This window comes from Ursus maritimus, unplaced genomic scaffold (genome assembly GCF_017311325.1).
Source record: "Ursus maritimus isolate PB19 unplaced genomic scaffold, ASM1731132v1 scaffold_9, whole genome shotgun sequence".
Lineage (NCBI taxonomy): Eukaryota > Metazoa > Chordata > Mammalia > Carnivora > Ursidae > Ursus > Ursus maritimus.
Window position 1 is genome coordinate 23119568 of NW_024427107.1, and position 23697 is coordinate 23143264.

Consider the following 23697-nt stretch of genomic DNA (forward strand, 5'->3'; position numbering starts at 1 on the left):
CTACTGTCTGAATTTCTCATTATGTGTGCTACAGGAAAGGAGGATTTAGAAAATATACTAATTGGGATCACTAGAAAGTTTTGATTTTTTCTCCTAGGTAGTTTTAGGACTTATGCAGGACAGCTTTGTGGTTCATCAAACCCCTGAAACTGAAGACTTGAAAGGATTAAACAAAACCAGACAAAACAAACTTCACAAACCTGAGACCCATCTATGACATTTGGGAGGCTGTCAGTGATTGAAGCTCCATTGTTTACATTGAAAGGAAGAACTGGTACGTGGTTATAACGAGCCTTGCCCCTGGGAAGTAGTCAAGGCAGATATCTATGGGGTTGTCTCATAAGACAGTGATTCTACTCTGATGACTACCCTGCCCTGTTCCACAGCGGTAGAATGAAGCAGCCATATTTGTACAATGTGGGCCAGAGGGAACACTTGGTCCAAGGTGAGCCAATCAGGGGTTCCTTCCTTGGATTTGAGGAATGAAATCAAAAGAGAGATTCATTGTTTCTTCAGGGGGCTCTAAACTTGGGTTCTCTTGGTAGCCATGTTCTCTGGTATGCGTACTTGAGAAGTAAGAGCTAGTGTGGAGAGAGATGATTCAGACATTCAGAGGGAGGAGGGGAATTAAGAGACAGGGAGAAAGAGAGCTTCCTGGTTTCCCCAGAGCCTTCTACTTCCTGGCTCCAGTTTATGTCTGCATTTCTGCCCTTAGGTTCTGTGAAACACCCCTGTACCTTTAAAACAAGTTTCCCATTGGTGGTTTGGATAGGTTTCTATAGCTTACAACCAACAGACTCCAAATTGACAGAAGAGTAGTATTTTCCTTGCAGGTATTTGATTTAAAAAATTAGACACCAAATTTGAATATAAGCATACCACTAGTAAGAGAGGTATGAATGGTAGTATAAATTTAGAGCTGTAATGCTCTTAGGGGCCATCATTTTATAGACATGGAAACTGGGGCTCAGGAAGGCTAGATCCCTAGCCAGGGTCCCATCTGTGTCTGAACCAGGTCTCTGGGTGCTTGACTCTTAGTCTGTGGCTCTTTCTCTACTACCCACTGAATTGGATTGAAAGATCGTATTTACTTTCACAACTTGTGCACATTAAAAAATAGGCCACAGACTCTTGCATATTCTTGCCCCTGTTGTTTTTGGATGAAAAGCTGAAACTTGAAGATGTTATATGACTTTGACAAGGCTACATGTTAACAAGGCTACACATTAACAGAAGCAACTAGAATTTATTCCTGGGCAGGAGACTCCATCCAAGAGGCCAGACTTCTCCATCCACGCATCCGGGTCACTGCTGGTCCCACTGGACCGGCAAATGCATCATGGCAGGGGTTTTAAGGTCGTTCGTCTATTCGATAAACATTTACATACTCAAGTGGGCACTGTTCCCAGCCAGGAGAGCTGATGAGGAACCACTTCTGTCGGTCTGCCTGCTGAGGGTAGGGGGGGCACCAAGAGCTTCTTCATCTGCTGTATGTACATTCGAGGCTAGGGGGTGGGGGCCATCCGCGGACATTTGGGGCGTGTGGGGTGGAGGTGAGATAAGATAATATTGCTAGAGGGGAAGCAGACGGTGGCTTTTTGACAGTTGTAGCTGAGTACAGCACGCTGCCCAAAGCATGTAAGAGTGAACATCGAGCTCCAGTGCGATGGTTGTAAAAACAAAATGCTCCACTCTCTGTGCTCATTTCCTTGTGGGTCTTTCCCTCCAGCTAAAATGTGGGTCCTTCAGGGGGAAGTAGTCTCTTTTGTTTATTTATTTTCTGCATTCCCAGCATACATCAGAGTGTGCTGGGGAATACAAAGGAGCTTTTTTTTTTTTTTTAATATTAAAAGGTTAGAACATAGAGAAGAGCTTCCCTAATGAGATAATTTTTAAATGAGTCTTGGCAAGGTGAGATTGAACTTGGGTGGTGTCTGCCAGAAATAGTCAGTGGGCTTGAAGGAGTCTAATGAAGTCTTTGCTTTGAACCATATATTACAAGGTTCCTCCTCATGAGACACGTATCTGTGATTACGGAAACGTAGGAATGTATCTGGGAGTGAGGACTGGCATTAAATCTGCTAGCCTAGGGAAGGGATATAAATGCAGAGATGGGAAGATGGGGGCAGGATGGCACAGTGGGTTTTCATGGGTCCAAAATCCTCTGAAGCGAGGGTGTTTTTGAACCCACCATGTTTTGGATTAAAAAATGCCACAGTCCCCCTGGGGTTGAAGGTACAGTAATGTCAGCAATGGGAATGCCATATATATATATATATATGATCATGAGTGACTATCTCTGTGTCATGTGAAGCAGTGAGATTTAAAGTTTATTTCTTTAACAAGCTTATCTATCCCTTCGGTAGATCATTCATTTACCCATTTTTGCATGTATTCAATGTATCATTTATACATTAATCAGGTACCTATATCATGGTGGGGTAAGTTAGGGGAAACTCAAAGACAAATTCATACACTATTTTGCCATTCATGACTTCTTAGCTCTGTGTGCAAAACTGTGAGGTTTTTCTATCATCCTTGGGCATAGTGATAACAAGTAGCCTTTGGACGTGAAAAGGTACAGAACAAACGGGGCAGTGAGCCCTCACCTGCACCTGGATCGGACACCAATCAACTGGTCTGGACCGCATTTCCAAGGTCACCAGGAGTCCTGAAAACTTCCGTATAATACATTACGTTTTTCATTCATCTATTTTTATTTTTATGGTGCAGGAATTTGGTTGAAGCTATCCACGACAACAACAAAACTCACCGTTGAGTATGTTTGCTGGGGAGAAGAATGCTAGGGCGACTCAGACACATCACCCCAGGAAAGGGAGGGCTATCCTGTCACCGCCTGATTGGTGGTGTCTCACCATTGATCTCTGGCAAGTAGTACTGGAAAGGGACGGTCAGAGTTCCAAAGTGCAATATTATATTTCCAATTAAAATGTAAAAACAAACCTTTCTCATAAAGCACATTGGCCTCAGCACTGGGAAGTGACTACAAAGCCCATTGCTGATTGAGAAAAGCTGAAAGCAGACACTGTAATTGATAAAGGAGATAAGTCAATCTGTGTCCTTTAAAGAATAATGAGTTCCATTTTTCATCAAAAAGATCTCCTTGTGCCGAAGAAACATTCTTTCAATAAATCTACTTAATGGTTTCCCCTCTAATGATATATAACATTGCGCTTTGGAACGAGCTGGGAGCATCCTAGCCGGTTCCTGCAAGGGTCTGCAGGCCACCCAACATTTGCATTGCTAATCCAACCCAAAGAAATCCCAAAAGGTTCCCAGACAGTGCAGTGTTCCCTGGGGGGAGGAAATATCTAAAAGCTTTCCCCGGGCTCTTCAAGCAGGTAGATGGGACGGACTTTTGAGATCATTACCCCACCACTAAACTTGAGGGCCTATGCAAATTTCCCCCCCCAGCGCCACCCGGGTGTGTCGGGGATAGCTCCGCTCTGAGCGCGGCTCACGTCAGATCGTCAGATCACGCAAGAGTTAAGGTTTCAGATATTTGGGTGGCGAGAACTCACCCTGACGGCCCTGGTGTTGCTCTGACCGTGGGCCGCAGGAGGTAGTCCGTGTTTATTGTGTTTGGTAAACTGAAGATCCACTTTAAAGACCCGGCCTGAAGGAGTGCTGTGTCCAGGCCCGTTCCCCCCGCCCCCCAACCCAGCCGAGGGCCCGAGCCTTGGTGGTAAAGGCAGAGCAGAAGACACAGCCTGTCCCCTCCTAAGAGAAGGATCCAGGGCCCTCTGCGCCCTGGCGCTGGGCAGCAGGACGCGTCGCTCAGCTCGGCTTACCTTGTGACCCCCCAACTTTCCCACCGTGCTGTTGTTTCCACAAGGACCCAGCTTTATGTAACAGAGCCATTTCCTCCAAGGGCACCCAGCCCTCCCAATACTGGCGGACTTCCCCACATGGGAATCATTAAAAACAACCCTCGAGTTATTTCCTTATGTTGCTGTTTGTTTATTCTCCAGTCGCGTGTGAGTCAGCCCGATCATGGTTTGTGGTGGTTTTGCTTATGAAATCTTACATAATTATATTTCTCTTGTCATGTTGGGTCGAGCCGCGAGGCCATAGAGTGTTTTCTCATTGCACAACGTGGGCGAATCGATACGGAGAAAGGCCGCACAAGGAGCCGGCGCGGGCGGGTCGGGGAGCCGGCGGCTCGTCCCCCGGGGGGTGGGCCCTGCGGGTTTGCAGACGCGGCCCGGCGCGAGGGGCCGGACACCCGCCGATGCCCCGGACACCCGCCGATGCCTCGATGCCCCCGATGCCGCGGCCCGGGCTCACCAGGCGGGGTGCGGCCTTCGGGACGGGGCTCGCCGAGGCGAGGGTGAAGAGCGGACAGCCCGGGCACGAAAGAACGACAATGACCACACTTCACACAGAAACCGACCAAATTTTTACTGCATTCGCTACACGCCGGATTCCAACATGCTGGTCCAGAGCGTGGCTGGCTACAAGCTGGCAAGACGTTCACGGCTCCCCCGACGGGCTTTCCCTTCCCCGCCAGGTACATGATTTATTTCGATCCTCCTCACCGTCCCAAGGCCAGAGGCAGGTATTAAGAACACGCGCGATGCAAACAGTGAGTGGCTACAACGCACGGATGAGGGTGGGTGCGATTTCCACAGCAGAACGTGGAATCCAGAGAAATGGTTTGGGGAGGCCAGACGCCTCCCTAGTGGCTACTAGGATTATGGAGCTCGAAACCCACAACTGGTTGCTTCTGTTTAATTCCTGGAGTATACTGAAACTAGTTGTTCCTAACATGATTTCCTATTTTAAATAAAATAGCTGACCTGATTTAAACCTTGTTTGTTTGCATACGTCTTTGAGGCGTGCGCCTTCAAGGTATTCATACTGATACAGGATGGAGATTACAAATATCGGCATAAAAAGAGAAACCGTGTGACTATATGAAGACAAGAACCATCACATTCCACAGCACGTCATTGGTTAATCTTTGAATCATCAAGCATTATTTAAAACGAGAGAGAGAGAGAGAGAGAGAGAGAGAGAGAGAGAGAGAGAAAGAGGAGAACGGAACACAAGAGCCACGACAAAACAATCATAACAACAGAACCAAACCCAATGTCTCTATTAATCGTTTAAAATTTTTACCCCTGTTTCTAACACTTCTCATTAATTGTTATTTCAAGCTCCAGTAGCAGGATCAGATTTCTGCTGCCTCTGGGCAAATGAGTTATGATCTGATCTCAAGTTCCAAGGGAAATGCTCAAAGTTTTATTTTTCCCCAGTTGAGTAAACAGTACTATGTATATTATCTCTCGTGTTAGAATAGTGTTGTCTTCACATGAGACTCAAATAATGGTATTAGTCATTCATTTCCTTGAACACAGACACCCTCATGCGTGCTGACAGGTTTATAAGGATGCGGTGGCAGCCGCGGCTGTGGGGGCTGCTAGATGACCGACTTTGATTTCTTGCAGTCCTGAGCGATGGAGCCCGGGTGTGTCTGGTTATTGTCCGCTTTCTCTCCCAGATGCTGGGCTTGTCTGGAAGATTAATACATTAACAAGAGCTGAAGGCCCGGGGTTGCACGGCTTCAGACATGTTTACTAGCAGATGGCACACAGGATTCAAAGGTCACCACAAAAGTGACATTTTAAAGTGAAACAACAATATTTATGTTCAGATAGTCTACTGATGAGATCATGTGGAAATGTTTTTGATTAAATTAGCTTATAAATGGTTGCCAATCTATAGACAACTTAAAATGCCAGGTCTGTTTACCAAATGTTTTCTTCTCACGCTCTCACCGTTTACATATTAATGACCAAGTGCCGTTGGCTGTTAACAGGAGGATCAATAGATCTGGTTTTTACTTCCTGGGTTATCTGTTTCTTTTACATTCTCAAAAATGTTATCTCCTCTGAGGCGTGCTTTGAAATCTCACCTGCAGTTATTAACGGCTTGGAAAGAGTTCGGATTCCACTATGGAAATGCAATTGCTTTCCATTTCTCTAGTATAAATTGGGCCTCTGAGAGAGACCTAAACTTCAGTCTCTCAGGTAAGACCTGCCGTTCAATATCATGAAGAAGCTACGAGCTGGATTCACAACTACTTGCTCCAGCTGCCTTCTCGCCTCTGCAGCCCTGGGGAGCCAGGCTCGGGCAATGCGTGCTTGTGTTCTACGACACTGGGAAAACCAAAAGGCGGTCGGGGTGGGGGGACACCTCTTCTCGGCTGCTTTCCTTTTCTCTCTTGTGCCCACAACTTAGCGGGGGTGTGAGTGGAAATGTTTACCTCGGAAAATGGTTTAGCTAGAAGAAAGCTCAACAGTATGAAGCCAAAACCTACGTTTTAAGAGTTGTGCATGACTCTATAGTCAACAAAACTTACATGATTATTTCCAACAAAGGCATTAAAATGCAGAAATAATGACCAGTTAGTAGATTAAAACTTTCACAGACATAATATGGGAAATGAAAATGACCATATATGCTACTGTTTCTCATTTATTTACATTTAATCGTGTTATGAATCACTTTGTAAGGTATAGATGCTATTGTCCTGAGTGTTTTTTACCTTCTTGTCATCTATACCTTGTTTTTCTGTACAGTTACAAAATTAGAAATGTAAGAATACAGCAGAAGATTTACTCACTTTTCAAGAGAACCTTTTTCAATATTCATTGCCCCTTCCATTGGATCCAGTCCTTGCTCAGAAAATTGTTTCAAGGCACTTAAAGCTGCCTAAAAATGAAAACAAACACACAAACAAGGAGATCCATTCACTGACTTTAATGTTAATAAACAGGTAATTGTAAAAGAGAGCTGAGATGTATAGTAAAGACTATCATTTTCATTGGTCTAAATAAACTTTTTTGCATCATTTAGTAAAATTACATTTGAAAGGCTATATTATCATGGAGCAATGTATATACCATGAAGGCTTTATTTCTGTGGAGGGAGGAGATGGGGAGAGGAATCCCCAAGTCTCATGCCCCGCCCCTCATCCACAATTTTGTAAAACCACAAAGTTTTGATCTGCAAATGTAAAAACACCTAGTTTAAGCCTACTGCAGTTTGACAATGACTTTGCATAATTTCTCCTCATATGACTGAAACTACCCTTCAGATGTGAAAACACCAGATTTTCCCAACTGAGGTACACTTTCCAAAGTTAGCATAAAGGTATCGTTCAGTTTCATGTTTAGCCCCAACCAAGTCATAGGATGTGAGCAGAGAAGTGGACCCAAGACACTCATGCATACTGAGGGGATGGTATGATGGTATTCCGCGGGGAGAGAGAAAATGTGCGCTCCTTGGGGCCCTGGGGAGGCAGGCCCCGCCACAGCAGAGCCTCCCGAGGTGTCGATATGCCGGTCATGCGTGGGACGCTGAAGGGTGTTGACAGGCTGGTGGAGCCTCGCTGGATAGCTGGGAGGCACCGAAAATGTGATGCTGATAAGATCTACATAACTTGTTGACACTCTTGAGCACGTTCCAAATTGTTATTTCTTCGAATAAGAATTCGGTTCTTCTTCCCCTCCCCCCCACAGCACCACTTGAAAGCTGGATTAGAAGGGCTTTGTTGAGTCTGAGATAGGTGTGAGCGGCCCAGGGCTGTTTGAATCCTGGGGATCCTGCTGGGTCACACTTTGGTCATCTGTATCTTCTCAGCTGCCTTTGAAAAAGGGCTAACTCTTGCAGTTTCCCAAACCTTTATCTGCCAGAGGCCCCTTTTGGGTAGCTGACTAAGTGTGTGATCCCTTGTAAATGTTATTTTTCGAAACGTAGGTTTTGATTTTAATTTTTAAGGTAATAGACTTAATTTCCATAGAGTGGTTTTAGGTTTGCAGAAAAATCGAGCAGGGATGCCAGTGCCCGACCCCACTACTCCTGGTCTTGGCCCCAGCTCATACTACACAGCAGGTGGCCTAGGCTACCTCACTGGGGTACTATTACTGGTTGAATTGTGCCCCCCTCCACCAAAAAAAAAAAATCTATATGTTGAAGTTCTGACCCCCAATACCTCCAAACTGTGGCCTTATTTGAAAATAGGGTAATTCCAGATTTAAGGGAGATGAAGTCCTACTGGAATAGGGTGGGCCCAAATCCAATATGGCCAATGTCCTTATAAGAAGGGGAACTTTGGGTGTGGATACACACACACACAGGGAGAACACCATGTGGAGAGAAAGGCAGAGATTGAAGTGATACAACAGAAGCCAAGGGACGTGAATGATCACCAGCAAATGAGCAGACACTATGGAGAGGACTAGAACAGTCTCCCTCACAGCCCTCAGAAGGAAGCAACACCACCAACCCTCGAGTTTGGACTTCCAGCCTCCAGAACTGTAGGAAGATACACTGCTGTTGATGAAACTGCTCAGTTTGTGGTATTTTGCTATGAGAACTCTCACAAACGAATATAGGTACCTCATAATTCCTCCTTAACCATAAGAGAACCTCTTTCTCCTCTCTGTGATGTTTCCTTTATTAGCTTTTTATTATAAAAATAGTTTTCCTTACAGGACAATCATAATAAGTACAAGCCAAGAACTGTAGAAATATTCACAGTCCCACCCACCCGTTTACTACTTGGTATAATGTCTTTCCATATGCTTCCCTATCCCTTCCCCATATGCACATACTTCAACCTGGATCATATCTTGACACTGTTTTATAACCTGTTCTTTTCATCGAACACGAGCAGTTTTGCATGTCAAGAGAGACTGTCAGTAGCATCATTTTGCCTGACCGCACAGTATGTTGACTGGATATGCCCTCTTCTATTTATCCGGTCCCTATGGTTGGACATTTCAGACACTCCCAATATTGAAGCTGTTATGAATGCTACAACCAGCTTTCTAATGGTTAAAATTTTTGTGTACCAGCTCAATAATTTCCTGATGATAAATTCCTAGAAATTGAATTTCTGGGCCAAAAAGCAGGCACATTTTTAAAGATCTGACATGAAAATTAATTAATTAATTAAGATCTGACCGGAGCTTTCTCTCTGCCCTCAGAGAGGCTGTGACCACAGCAGCAGTGTAAGGAGCCAATGTTTCTCTAGGTGCTTTGGGAATTAACCTCTCAGAACCACCTTGTGGGGTACTCGAAGCAGTTTTGTCATCTTATGGCCCCATCTTCTCTTTCATTTGTCCATCCTGACCATGTACTTTAGTCACTAGATTTGGCTTTGAGTAAAGTTTGGTGGCTTTCAAAAATTAGATTGACTCTCAAAAGATCCAGATTTGGACCATTCCCCTTCCCCAGAAGAAATCTGCAGAGGGATCTGGCTCACATTTAGAGTCATTCAATTGGGTGACCTCTCAGTTCCTTTCCAGTCTTGAAATGCTGGGGTGCTGCATGGACCTCCTAGGTGCCTCGCTGTGGACAGCCCTGCGGGTGTGCACACTCCCATGAGCTTGTTACACGAACCTGAGCTCTGGAGGCCCGCCTCACATATGAATGTATGGGCTAAGGCACTGGCCCCACTCAAGACCAGTCCATGCCTGACCTTTCCAGAGAGCCCAGCTTCATGGGGACAGGGGTGGCGCTCATGAACTTACAGGTCTTAGTAGAGTCAACAATTTTGAACAAATGAACAACTACTCTTTTTTCTGATCCTTTAGTGTATGAATTATTGTCAGGAATGCTAATTTTTATCAATTTCTTCCCAAACGAACTATTGTGGAAGGCTGGTCAGTACCCCAAATTTAAATTTGCCATGTGATATTGCTGAATGAGACACACAAGAGCCCCAGGGTTTCTTGGTCCTGCTTTATTCCCAACGAGGTCAAAATGGCAGCCAAAAACAACTTCTGAAAACAATTTTCAAAAGTCATTCATGGGCTCATTGTAGCCCATTTCCCCTCGTTGTTTTTGAAATACTTGTTGCCTGATGCCTGGAACTTAATGTCCGGCTCCACCACGTCAGGCACACCAGGGACACCTGCTCTGTTCCATCCGACAGGAGACGCACCCGTGAGACGCAGGCCAGGTCTCAGAGAGCAGGTTCCGTGTTTTAGCTCTTGCAAAATCTCCCGGATGATTTTTATCAACATGTCAGGCAGGTCCCCATGCACTTTCAAAATGCCTGTCATCACTCAAAGAATGTACTGCAGGCTGGAATGGCGGCGTGCTCTTTCACTCAATGCCACGAACAGATTTCTAGAATTCTTGTGTGGCTGCTTCCCTCCAAAGGTATGCTTAAAGGCTTCCAAATAATATTCCCTTATTTATCTGATGAGATAATTCAACCCACATCTTATTGATGACCCCAAATACGATTGCTTATAAATAGGAGAGGACTTCATACTAACTTATAAAAGACAATGAAGATGATTTATCTTCTCTGTAAACAGCAATAGCTACCATTTGATGAACATCACTCCGCCTGAGTCATGAGACTGGGCCCTTTACCTGAGTGACCTCAGGTGTCCCACAGCCCTGCAGGTGGGTCCCACCCCTGAGGAATTCAGTAACCTACTCGAGGTCACACAGGTAGCAAAAGGCAGAGCAGGGATTCGAACCCAGAGCACATTCTGGACCAGATCTCTTTATTTCCTTCACACCTAGCCAATTTCAGCATGACTGCTTTTCGGTATCATTATTTCCAGATCACTCTCATTCCCTCCTCCATACTCATTCTATTAATGATTCCCCATTATAGTTCCTGGAGGTAAGCTCGTATAATTATCCCCATTTTCTAGAGAAGGGGTTTGTTGTCCTGTGGGATAATCAGCTGCCAATCTCCAGCCTCCCTGTGGCCCCTGGGTTGTCTTCTGAGGCCTCGTTCAGCGCTTCTTTAACGCTTATAGTTTGGGCTAAAATTAAATTGCTGTAGGAATTATTTTGTCACTTAGAATTACCCAACGACTCCCAAACAAGGTGACTTGACTGTCCCTTTCTTAACATTCTGAGGGTACTAAGTCTTGCTCACTTTATTTGCCTCCCCTCTATTGTTCTGAGAAGAGTTCATTCCTCACCTGCGTGCGGTTGCCGGCAGGAGGGAAAAACAGGCTGCAGGGTTTGTCCGGAATCGTGGGCTGTAGGGTCCTGCAGCGAGAGGACGTGCTGGGATTGCAAAGGTGAATGGACAGAGAAAGGACGGAGGGCTCGGCGGGGATTTATAGACAGCAATAAGCCAAACATGTTTAGGAAAGCTGAGATGGCCAGGGGCTGCCGACCAGGTGCTAAGGGAACACTGGCCCTGCTGCTTCCTCTCCCACTGCTCATGAGCGCCACTGGGGCGCTCCCACCCTATCCCCAATTCATCAGCTGCTGCTTTCCCAGAAAGGATACTTTACAAATGAAAACATTCCATCTGTGAGATGGGTGTCCTTCACTTTCTACAGCAAAACGGCCACAAGAATAGGATAGTGCAGCAACCCGAAATAGCCCCGGTCATCTAGCAAGTCAATCATTTCAAAGAACAATGTATAATGGAATGGCTTGCGAACAAATGCTAAAATTGAACAGCCCGCAGAAAACATTTTACTATGCACATCCAAATCTGTCCAGAAGCCGGTAAAATCAACAAAATCTCCATGTTTAAACTCTTCCAAATGAATAAATTGTTACTTGCTAGAGGCCAGTAGTTTAAAAAAAAAAGAACAGATTATGAAACTGCTACATTAGGTAAAGAACACTGGAGTGAGGGAAAAATCAAGTGACTCTCCTTTGGAGAGACATCTGAAGCCTGATCAAGGAGCTACTGAGAGGGTAAGTAGATAAGAAGAGGCTCAGCTCCTACTGTCTCGGTTCACCCCCTCAGCCTGGACAATTTGCTGTGTGATCACGGTAAACTAGTGTTGGGAGATCGTGGGAAGGAGGCAGATCCGGGTGCCTGAACGAGGAACATCCTGAAACGATGCTTAACTCCAAGTTGTACGACTTCCCACACACCGTGGATTTGAGAATTTCAAAGATGCACTAACATAAGTACCCAGAACCCTCCGTGAGGCTCCAGCCATAAACAAATAGACAATTCAATGATTTCATTTCCAAGGTCAGAAAATGTTTCCTACCAAATCAAACCAAACGCACTCAGTGTCCAAGCGTATGCTACCGCCGTCTACCGAGTGGAATCTCGAACTTTAGCTTTAGGACCATTTTCATGTTCTGGGATTCCAAAAAAAAAAAAAGAAAGAAAAGAGAGAGAGACAGAAAGAAAGAAAAGGAAAGGAAAAAAAGGTATATTCAAGGAATTCATGTAGCTTGGTTTGAAAGGAGAAAAATTTTAAAGAAGCATTTTAAAGAAGTGGATGACATTTCCTTTCCTCATTCCTGTCTTTTCAGCTCAACACTTGTATCCATTTGCGTGTGTGTTTCCCTTAAAAGAAAGCATCTACATAGATGCGTAGAAATATTTTGGTCCCCAACAGATTTTACAACTGTTTTGAGAGGAAAGCCCCACAGGTTCTTGAACAGATGTCGCTACCGTTTCATGGATCACTTGTTTTGTGCGTAGTTATGGCAATGCCAGAAACAAAATGCCAGGAAGATGCTTCCCATGCCTGTTTGTTGGTCTTGGTTTGCACGCTGCACGCGCGCCTGCGTGTGTGTGTGTGTGTGTGTGTGTGTGTCCGTCCGCAGAAGGGAGGTGAGTCTTCCCAGCCATTTCTGCAATTTCTAACTTTCCCCTCGTTAATCAGCAATTAGCAAATTGTGTTGAAACCAGGGCCTATTCTTCCTGCTTCCTTCTTTAAGAGTTAAATGTAACAGCATTAGAACATTTTTTGAGAGACAACAATGGTCCTTATTAGCAAAAATGAGAATTTTAACTCATCCCTTTACGACACACGGTTCTTGTCGTGTTTAAACACAACGTCCGATGGATTCTTTTATTTCCTTTTTTTCTCCCCCTTTCACGCTTTTCCCACTGATTTTACCTCCTGCATCCCAGAGCAGACAGGCTGTTCCCATTAAAGTCCATGGCAACCACACACCCCTGAATGTGGCCTTCATTTTTCCGTCAGTGTTCAAGGTTTGTTTTGTTTTGCCTTTTCCCCCCGAAGTGCTTGCTCATGTGGAACTCTTCCTGGGAGCAGCTCTAACTGCTCGGTTCATTCCGGAATGCACACCGTGGTCATATGTGCAGCTCACGAAATAGGTCTTAAATGAGAAAATGATAGGCTTCAAACAGCAAAGGTCTTTGCGTGCAGTTGAGGACTCCCCTAACGGCTCGTCCCAGCAATCTTTGAGACCGGCTCTCCACTGAGTCATTTCAGTGACCGAAAACCAGCAGGTTCTCCCATAAGTTTCAGGCTTATCGCCTAAAGAATGTGAATTTTAACATTCCTAAGTTATCATTTTCTGGCTTTGAAAGGCCTATAACGAAACGCCAAGTCTCTCTTTCTATAAAATAAAAGAAACCAGAAAGAGAAAATTGTATTTCTAAATTGTCTCACACTACGGTAGGACCCTCAGTCTACCACATTTCAGATGAATCAGTGATAGGGCTTTGAAAATAAAATGAAAAAGGATTACACTGAGCTTTAATTAGACCATTTGCTGCCTTATTCTAACAATTTCCTGTCGCCGGCACTTTCCATGTATGCTCACATAATCCTATTGGCTCGTGTAATTTCCATAAAATTGGTACTTTAGGAAAGGCTTATTGTTGGAACAAAGGGATGTCAGCCTGCTAAAGTGATGGCTACTCATTGTAAAAGAAAAAAAAAAAAAAGGCGGGTAGTGGTCTGAAGACATGCAGGTTTTAGACAGTCTACCAAAGCAGAGAAAATGAATTTTGACTCTAGAATTAGGGGAATTAGTACAAAATTGGGCAGCTAGGACTACAGACTTAGGCATCATCTATATTCCCCAGTCAGGCTCTTACACTGGGTGTCCACGTAGCTGCCAACCTTGACAATGATGAGTCCAGCTTAAAGCAGGATTAACAGTGCTGAGGAATGTTCGAGGTGCGTTTAGAACGAACAACAGCAGTGGTATCCATGCTGCCATGTCTTACTCTAACCACACTGGTTCTGTTTTACCAACATCATCCCTTTTAGTATTCTTGTGTTGTCCAACAAAAAGTCCCCTCTGTAATGGCGGGTTACCACAACATGCTGTTGGGTACGAAGGCAGATGTCCACGAATGGCGGCTGGGCAGGATGATGCCTCCCACCCCAGAAGTGTCCATGTCCTAACCTCCAGAATGTGCATATGGTACCTCACATGGCAAGAGTGATTCTGTGGATGAGACTGGGGTATAAACACTGAGATGGGGAAGATTATCCTGGATTATCCAAGTGGGTCCAATCTAATCACATGAGTTCTTAAAATCAGAGAATCTTTCCTGGCTTTGGTGAGAGAAGACGATATGGCCAGGAAAAAATGGTCAGAGTGATGTTGTTAGTTTTGAAGCTAGAGGAAGAGGGGATACAAGCCAAGGCATGTAGGTGGGCTCTAGAAGCTGGAAAAGGCAAAAGGCAAAAAGACCAATTCTCCCCTCAAGCCAAAACAAACAAAAAAAATCGCTGATACCTTGATTTTAGGCCAGGGAGATCCCTGTATGACTTCTAATCTATAGAACTCTAAGATCATGCATTTGTGTTGTTAAGCCATTAAGTCTAGTAATTTGTCAAAGCAGCAAGAAAAACTAATACACTCTTCCTGTCATCTTGACAAGGAAGGGTGTGGAGCATGGCATTTGGAGTCTGTCAGGCCTAGACTAAAACGCCAGCCCTACTGTAGACCAGCTGTATGGCTACGCAAGTTACTTTACCTCTCTGAGTTTCTTGGGGTTAATGCCTGGACCATAAATGAGAGCTTTTATTACACACCTTTCTCTGTTGTTCTTTTTAAAAAATTTTTAAAAGATTTTATTTGTCAGAGAGAGAGAGAGAGCACAAGCAGAGGAAGTGGCAGGCAGAGGGAGAAGCAGGCTCCCTGCTGAGCAGAGGGCCCAACTCGGGACTCGATCCCCGGACCCCGGGATCATGACCTGAGCTGAAGGCAAACGCTTAACTGAGCCACCCAGGAGTACCACACCTTTCTCTGTTGAGACCTACATCCAGTCATAAAATTCTTTATACTATCTATATATCTTTATACTACTATAAATTCTTTATACTATCTCATTTATGTCCCATTTCTTATATATTCCTATTATGTTTTCTAGTGCGTTGCTTACCCATCTCTCTTCCTAAGAGAACTCTAACATTATGCCTACCCTTTAATCAAAAGCCATTAATGACGTCCAGCCGCAAATAACATTCTGTATCCTTGGCCCGGCACCATCAGCTGGCCCCATTCTACTCCACAACTTCATTTATTGCAATTTCATTTCAGCGTGTTTCCCAGAGCGTGAGGCCCAGGCCAACAGACCGGTCACCAGTCTCAGGAACACCTGGCAGGTGTCAGTGTTACCAAGAGCTCCCCAGCCAGTGGGCCTGGAGACACACCGACATTGCAGAAGGCCCGCCCGCATGGATCCCCAGCCCTGGTCTGATGGGTCTACCTCTTGTGCGCTGGAGACATCTGAGTTTTCTTACCTCCACACCTTTGCTCCTGAAGCCTTTCATCTTCCCAGGGCGTTTTCCCCGACTCCCAGCCTGTCTCCCACCTATGAACTTCTGACAGCCCTTGCCGTCTGTCTTCCTGAACTGTGGGCTATCTTCAATGTGTTGTGTCCTGTCTTTCTAATAGTTGGTCAGCCCTTGGCTGGCAGAGCCATTTTTCTGCTGGAAATCAGCACACTGTGTTTACAGAACATCTTCAAGGAATATTCCTTGGTTGATTATTTATCGGCTTCCATCTGAAGCTCCCTAAGACAGACAAGTACTCACACATTTCTGCTTCCGGTTTACTCTCTATTCTCTGAGTCGGCATCTTGATCTCACGTGCTTTTCCTCACTTCAGGGCATCCTCTAAAGCTTCTCTCTTATGAGACTCCCTCTCCTCCTTTTACACACTCCCCCCACCCCCACCCGCAGGCTCTGCAGCCAAGATGCTGTAGGACAAACAGTCCCAAGAGAGCAGAGCTGGGTCGTCTCTATCCTCCCTGTGAGAGAAGGTTCTCCTGTCCCATAGTCTACCTCTGAGGACTATAGGTGATAGCTACTGACTTTTTGAAATGTCAGTCATTTGGGTTTTGGCTTCGGTCATCTTTGGGGTCTGTAACTAGTGCTTCCCCTCCCTGGGCCGGTGTGAGGTCTACAAAGTGCCTGCGAAACCCAACCTGGGAAGACCCCACAATGGGGGATTTGCCTGAGACCTTCAGGGGGCACATCCTGAAACAGAAGACCAGAGGGGAGTCTCTTCCATCCAAAGAGAGCCTGGTTCTGGAGGGCAGTGGTGCCTGAATTCTGCCTTGCCCCAAAGGTCCCTTTGGGACTTCATGGTTCTTAGATATTCTACTCCAAAGAGAAGGAGAAGCATTGCCCCTGAACATGGGCACATACTGTTCTGTCTACCCAGAAATTCCAGTTAGGTCTGAGTATGTGATTGAAAAAGACGTATTGTTATTTCATATTTCATAATTTTTTGTATTTTTTGGTTATTTCTTATTTTTTGTTATTTCATAATTTTTTTACTGCATTTAAGTTGCTCTGGGATTGCATGGCTGTAGGGGGCAGCTGGAAACAACAGGGAGTGATTGGTTAAAAAGTATAACCTATAAAGTTCTGCTTAATTCTGAACTTTTGGTTGTACTGAAATGGAGTCCAAGGTGGTAAAGGCAGGTGGGCTGCAGACCTTGCTGATTCCCCCAATGGGGGAGACATGCAGAAGCCTGATTTCTTCTCTTGGGGCATTTGGTGGCCATCCTAGTGGTCAGATTGCAGCAGAGAGGGGCCAGGATAGATCTTTACCTCCATCCCAAATGTCTCCTTAGCCTCTTACTGACATCTGATTTTATATATATAATATATAATTATATATATATAATATATGTTACATACATAAAGATATATATAATATATATATATATTTACTTTTTAAAATGAAAATTCCAAACATTCACAAAAGTACAAAGGATAGTATACTAAAGTCCCATACACCTAACACTCAGATTAAGAATGATCAGTATTATGCCAATCTTATTTCATATATCTTCATGTTTTCCTGGAGGATTCCAAATCAGGTATCAGATAAATTTCCTGATAGTCCCAAAGATGTCTTTAAAAGTTGGTTTTTGAATCTACATCCCAACAGTTCATGCACTGTATTTGATTGATCTTTTAAGATCTAGGAGTCCTGTGGAAGGCAGAATAATGGCAAAGGTGTCCAGGCCCTAATCCCTGCTGGGACTCGGGGAGGGGGCAATTAGCGTGGATTACCCAGAGTGACCCATCTAATCAAAATCCTTCACCTCATGGGTCCTCTTCCAGTGCTGGCCAGAGAGGGACATGTGACGGTGCATGAAGGCTCAGAGGGATGTAACGTTACTGGCTTGGAAAGGCAAGTTAGGGGCCATGGAGCAAGGAATGAGGGAAGCTGACAGAAGCTAGAAAAGTCTAAGTAATGGATTCTCCCCCAGAGCCTCTAGAAAGGAATACAGCACTGCCGACACCTTGATTTTAGCACCGGAGATGCTGTCTGACTTCCGACTACAGACTGAGATGGGCCCCTGGTGTTTGAAGCCACCATTCCTTTAGCAGGGGACTGAAAGTCACACAGAGCTGTGAAGGGCTATTTTCTCCTGCCCTATTTTCTCCTGAGACCAGCTGGTCTTGGGCCCAAGAAGGAGCCGCCAGGGCCCGACTGAGACAGCAGGGGAGGGGAGGCTGGGCCTCGGGAAGAAATGGGGCCAGCTGTGCTGCACTGGTTCTCTGCTGGCCACAGCAGGCAGGATGGAAGGAGCTCCTTGCCCTGCTCCGAGCAAGCTGCACACTGAGTCAAGTCACTCATCACCTAAATCCTGCGAAGACCTCCCTCCACCCTTAGGGACCTAGGCACCACTCTCCTCTTCACCCCGAATGCTCTGTGCTGGCCTCCTTTCTGTTCCTCGACCTGGACAAGCTCTTTCTCACCTTGGCGATTCAGGCTGGCCGGCCCCCGTGGCCACCCCTTCTCATGACTGACCACTTATCGGCCTTCAGATCTTGGCTCCAGGGTGGAACTGAACACCCATCTAGAGTGTGCCCCCCCAACCCCCAGCAGAGGGGGGGCGGTGGAGAGGGGGGAGGTATGGAGCCAGCAGCAGAGACTGCAGACTTGTCTGGGTAGGGGGGTGAGTGGCGACTCCTGGCTGGATGCAGCAGGGAGGACTGACCTCAACGGGCAGACCATTTAGGTGAGGCCAAGATCTGAAGCTAGGCTAATTCAGGGTCACTGTCAAGGCTGGAACCCAGATAGGCTGGAACCCCATACTCACTGGGCTCACCAGAACCTATACATGAATGTATGTTAATTAGCAACGTCGTGTTTGTTCTTAATACTAAACGGCTAGGTTTCCATTGGTCTGGGGGACAGCTAACCCTCTTGCTTTTCCTCTTACGTCACTGGGCACTTCTTCTCAGTTTCCTCAACTGCTGGCTTTTGCCTTGCCCTGACTTTTAAGTCCATCCTTGGGCCTCTTATCTTCTTTACCATTATTCTCTTCCTAGATGATTTCACTGAGGTCTATGACTTAAATCCCTTATAAACATTGATGGCCTCCAAATCCTATCTTCAGCCTGGCCTTCTGCCCTAGAGTTCACACGTACGACTACCTGGTAGGTTTCTCCCCTTAGGTGTGTAAAAGGCATTTAAAATCTGCCGAGATCTGAATTCGTGATTACTATCCCCCAAACCACTCCTCTCCCAGGACGGGTAACCCGCATTCAACCAGCGGCTCTGATACAAAAAACACACTAGGAATCAACCTCGCTCACCTCCCACATCTGACCCGTTATCTAGCTCTGTTGGTTCCTCTTAGAAATGCATCCAGAATCCAAGTATGTCTCGCCACCTGCTCTCCCACCATCCCAGCCCAGGTCACTGTCATCTCTCAGCAAGACTCATGCCATCGCTTCCTGACCATATCTCCCCGTATCTATGCTCACCTAAAGCCATTTCTTCAAATACTTCCAGAGCGAGAGGTGTGAAATGCAGAGGAGAACAGGTCAAGACCCTGCCCGAAACCCTCCAGGAGCTTCTGGTTCCTCTCAGAACAAAACCCCAATTTCTGACTTGATCTAAAGCCCTAGGTGACCCTAACTCGGCTATATTTTCCCTCCAGCCATGCCAGCCTCTCTCATCTTTGTAGAACTCCCTGAGTTCATTCCTGTCTCAAGGATTTCCATATGCTTTCCCCTAGACCTGGGACTCTTTTCCCAGGTCTTCACATGGGCTCTCTTTCTTGCTCCATCCAATTCTCTACTCAATTGTCACTCCTCGTGACCACAGGACCTAGATGAGCTGCACCACCCCACTCCTAGCCGTGTTCTCGAAGCTCCTCACACTGTCTCATTTTTAGTGCTTATTGCTCCTAAATCAGTATACACTCAATAAATATGTATTAATGACTTGGAAGAATGAATGAATAATTAAAAACACTGCCATGTTCAAGAATACCTAGCCACGTTATATATACAGTTTTATTAATTCTCAGAAGTTCCTTATGGAAATTAGGGAGTAGATCATTTCCCCCACTTATTGAAACCCAGAAGTAATCATTCATTTGATGTTGTTTAAAGACTGATTATTCAGCTGGAGTAGGTAGGTGCTAAACGTTAGTCTTTTAAATGAAGAAAGTGAAGTATAATGATAGGTCTCCAACGTGAGGGTTCTCATGTGTTGTAAACTTACTGTGTGCCAATTATTGCAACTTTGGAAGAAACTTTATTGGAATCAACTGTAATTTATTTTTCTAGAAACTCTTCCTTTTTCAAACTAAGAAAAATGCAAAGTCACTATAACGTTCAAGTAAACTATATCTTCTTTTTCTGGTTACCACTGAAAGAAAAGCATATCATTGATAATATCACACTTGATTGGTAATTTTTAGCAACTCCATTAAAAGTAATTTTTAAAGCCTATGGTAAAATAACCATCTTTAAGGAAAAACTAGTATCTTGATGTCCTACAAACATCTTAAGACAATAGAATCAAAGAAAGAGATTTACTTTGTGTTTAAATAATCATGATCACAAATGGTCCTCTTCCTCTACCTCCACCCGCGAATGAGAAGAAATTTAGTATACTTTTGGGGATATGCTTTAGGTCTGCCAAATACTTAAGTAAAAAATTCTCCTAAGTTGTTTCAAGAAACTTCTGGTACTCTAACAGGCTCCACGCATTCTAATATATCCAAACACAAGGTTTTTTTTTTTTTTTTTCCTAATTGCTTGGCCGCAGACGAAGATGTAAGGTTATAAGTATAAGAATTTATGTGATGATCAGTGATGGAATCCTAATCCGTCTTAAGCTGTGAGCACGACAACTGGCAGTTCCCAACGTGTATTAAGAGGCAGAGGTTTTTTTTCTTTTGCCTGAGGGTACATTCCCTTTCAAAAGCAAAATATTTTTCTTCATTTGCTTTCTAAAGATATCACATTAAACTCTACTCTTAACGGTTAATCTTTTAAGAAGGCAAGATAGATTGGAGGGAGAATCTGTGATAGATTTATAAATTGGGCGCAAAATGTAACACGAGGCATTCCAATACGCAATTTCAAATCAAAACCTTAACTTGGGCAAGGGACATCGTATCAGCCAACAGCATTCTTTAGAAATGCCTGACATTCAGTCGGATAGAATTATATATTGAAATAGATTGTAGGCATATTGGGAATGTTTTTGCTCTAGCATCTGGTAGCATCAAAGCCCAGGAGGAAGAGTGGGTGACCATGCCAGAATTTAAAAGCTGCCTTTTGGATAAATATGTAGAAAGGATATAAATTAAGTTATCAAAAGGCTAGAAGAATTTGCTGAAAGGGGGGGAGGGTGCTAAAAGCAATAAGCCATTTGGAATTTGATAGCATGCAACTTTCATGCTTTGTATAGCTAGTATTGTTAGCCAAGTAAGGATAAAAGGGCATTTCAAAAGAGAAAAATTAATGAATGAGGACAAGCATAAAAAGCCACAATGCAATACCTGATCTGTAAGCCTAAGTAGTACTTATGGCATCTGAGATGCAACGTGGGATGAGCCCCAGGGGAAATCGGGCACCTCCTCTATGATGCCTTTGGAAGAGAATAGTGACTTGTGATTTCTGTGTTCTGTGTATTAGTCAAGATAAGCTAACTGCTGAACAAACACCCCCAGAATCTCAATGCTCATGAAAAGACCAACTGGGTGTTCCTGGGCTATGGATCCTAGTCAAGCAGGGTTCCCAGGCCCCTTCCATCTTGTGACTCTGCCCTCTTCCAGGCTAGCATTATGGTCCTCTCCATTCAGCCAGTGGATGGGAAAGTAAAACAGAAGATAGAATGTAGGAAGATTTCACGAAAGAGGACGAAAGCCCTCATACTTCATCGACCAGAACCCGGTGACATGACTGTACCTAACTCCATGACTACACCCATCTCCAGGTTGGGTACTAAGTCTGGCTGTGAGCCGAGAAGAGGAAGCAGGTGTGGTGACTAATCAGACTCTACCACAAGTGGTATCGGGTTGCTGCAGTCACTCGCTGAGGCATCTACACGTCTATCTTCTCACGCCAAATTGTAAGTCTTCAGAGTAGGGAAGAATTGGGTCTTATCTGTTCTGGTAGCTGTAGCAAAAACTCTGGCATAGAGTTAATGCTCAACTTGTAGTCAGGGGATGCGGCGTACCAGGCTCACAGAGTGAACCTGGAGATGTTAACACTGGTTGTTTATGCTCTAATATTGCCAAGAAATGCCTGGATTTTTCTCCCCTCCCTAAGATGGCCTCTCTGTGTAGATTATTTCCAGAGGACACAAAGACAACATGCCAACAGTGTGCACGGGGCACCAACTTTATTAATTCTCATTGTGTCTTCATGCAAGAAGCCTTCGCAGGAGAAAGTCCTTGAACCCTTCACCTCTCAGAAGGCACTTCAGTGGGAGAGACGTTGGGTTCCTGAAAGACAATGGATAGGGTGGCGGGTTTCTAGTGAACCCCAATCTCAAGAATAAAAAGGGAACCAAAATCTTCCTCAAGGATAAACCAGACTTCCTTAATCAACTGAGAAGGAAGCCAGAAGTTATAGGTGAATGTGCAGGACTATAGAACATTATAAAAATCTAGAACATTATTCTTTCTGTCTCTATTTGGTTTCATGCAAAGCAAGAGCAGCCCCTGTGTGACTGCTAAAGGACTAGTACCTAGAATATATAAAGGACTTCCAATAAAACCAAACAATAAAAACCAACAATCGAATTAGAAGATGGGCAAAGGGCTTGAAGACATGGTTTGGTTCACCAAGGAGGATTTACAGATGGCAATTAAATGTGTGAAAAGATGCTCCACTTTACTAGCCATTAAGACCACAAGGCTTTTACAAACTTATTAAAACAGCTAAAATAAACAGTAGTGACTACACCAAATGCTGGAGAGGATTCAGAGAAACTGGATCTCTTACACATTTTTGATGGGAATGTAAAAATGGGTCAGCCACTCTGGAAAACAGTTTGATAATTTTATAAAAATGAAACATAAACGTACGATACAACCCACCTAGCACACTCTTGGGCATTTATCCCAGAGAAATGAAAATCTATGTCCACACCAAAACCTGTACACAAATGTTCATAGCAGCTTCATCTGTAATAGTCAACAATTGGAATCAACCCAAACACCCCACAATAGATGAACTATTAAATAAACTGGTACCTCCACACCACAGGATTAATAAATATTACTATACAGTAAACAGGAACAAACTATTGGTACACACAATTTCGATGGATCTTAAGGGCATCAGGCTGAGTGAAGGTCACTTATTATATAATTCTATTTATATAATATTCTCGAAATGACAAAAGTATAGAGATGGAGAAGACATTGGTGGTTGCCAAGGGTTAGTGATGGGGTGGGAGGAGGAGTGGGAAGAAGGTGAGACTGTAAAGGGATAGCACCAGGGAGATCTCTGTAGAGACGGACGAGTTCTCCCTCTGGATCGCAGTGGTGGTTACATGAATCTACACGGGGGGTAAACTGGCATAGCCCTACCATAGACATACACATGGTACCGATGGCATCATCTTGGCTTGGACACCGTGCTACAGATAAATAAAATGGAACCATTGGAGTACAAAGTACACACAACCATGCTGTACTACTCTTGCAACTTCCTGTGAATCGATAATTATTTGAAAATAAAATAAAGTAAAATGAAAATTAAAAACAAAACAATTAGTATTTTTAATTTTAAAATGAATAATTCTTATCGTAAAACTTTGAAAAATACTTAAGTGTTAAGGACAAGTCCCTCGTATTGTCTTCCCTTCAATCAACTCCAATCCCACACTCCAGAAGTAAGTGCTCTTAATAGTTTTATCTGTGTTTTCCCAGGTATTTTATTTGTTATATTCTCATATACACATCTACGGACTTTTTGTTTTTTCCTCAAATGGAATCCCTATGCTTCTTCTGCATGTAATAAGAGACCTTGGACATCTTTTTATGCCACGAAACCAGCCCTATTTTATTCTTTTTACTAGCTGCATCATATTCTACTGCGTGGCTGTGCCATATCTATTTAATCAGTTCCGTACTAATAGGCATTTAGGCTGCTTCTAGCTCTTAAAAATAAGGTTGCAATGGATATTGTCATACATGTGATTTGTGCAAATACATCTATAAGT

The 23697-nt window shown here is 44.3% G+C and overlaps 1 protein-coding gene across 4 annotated transcripts in view; it reads right to left on the reverse strand.

Annotated features, from left to right (window-relative positions):
* Positions 1-4405: 4405 nt before the first annotated feature.
* Positions 4406-23697, reverse strand: part of STAU2 (staufen double-stranded RNA binding protein 2) — a 313767-nt gene continuing 294475 nt past the window's right edge. For all 4 annotated transcript variants that reach the window (XM_040625538.1, XM_040625537.1, XM_008710800.2 and 1 more), the window contains 2 exons: positions 6650-6738; positions 4406-5537 (listed from right to left, as the gene is read on the reverse strand). In XM_040625538.1, the coding sequence (XP_040481472.1) occupies positions 5444-5537; positions 6650-6738 (183 nt within the window). In that variant the 3' untranslated portion in view covers positions 4406-5443. The remainder of the gene's footprint in view (positions 5538-6649; positions 6739-23697) is intronic.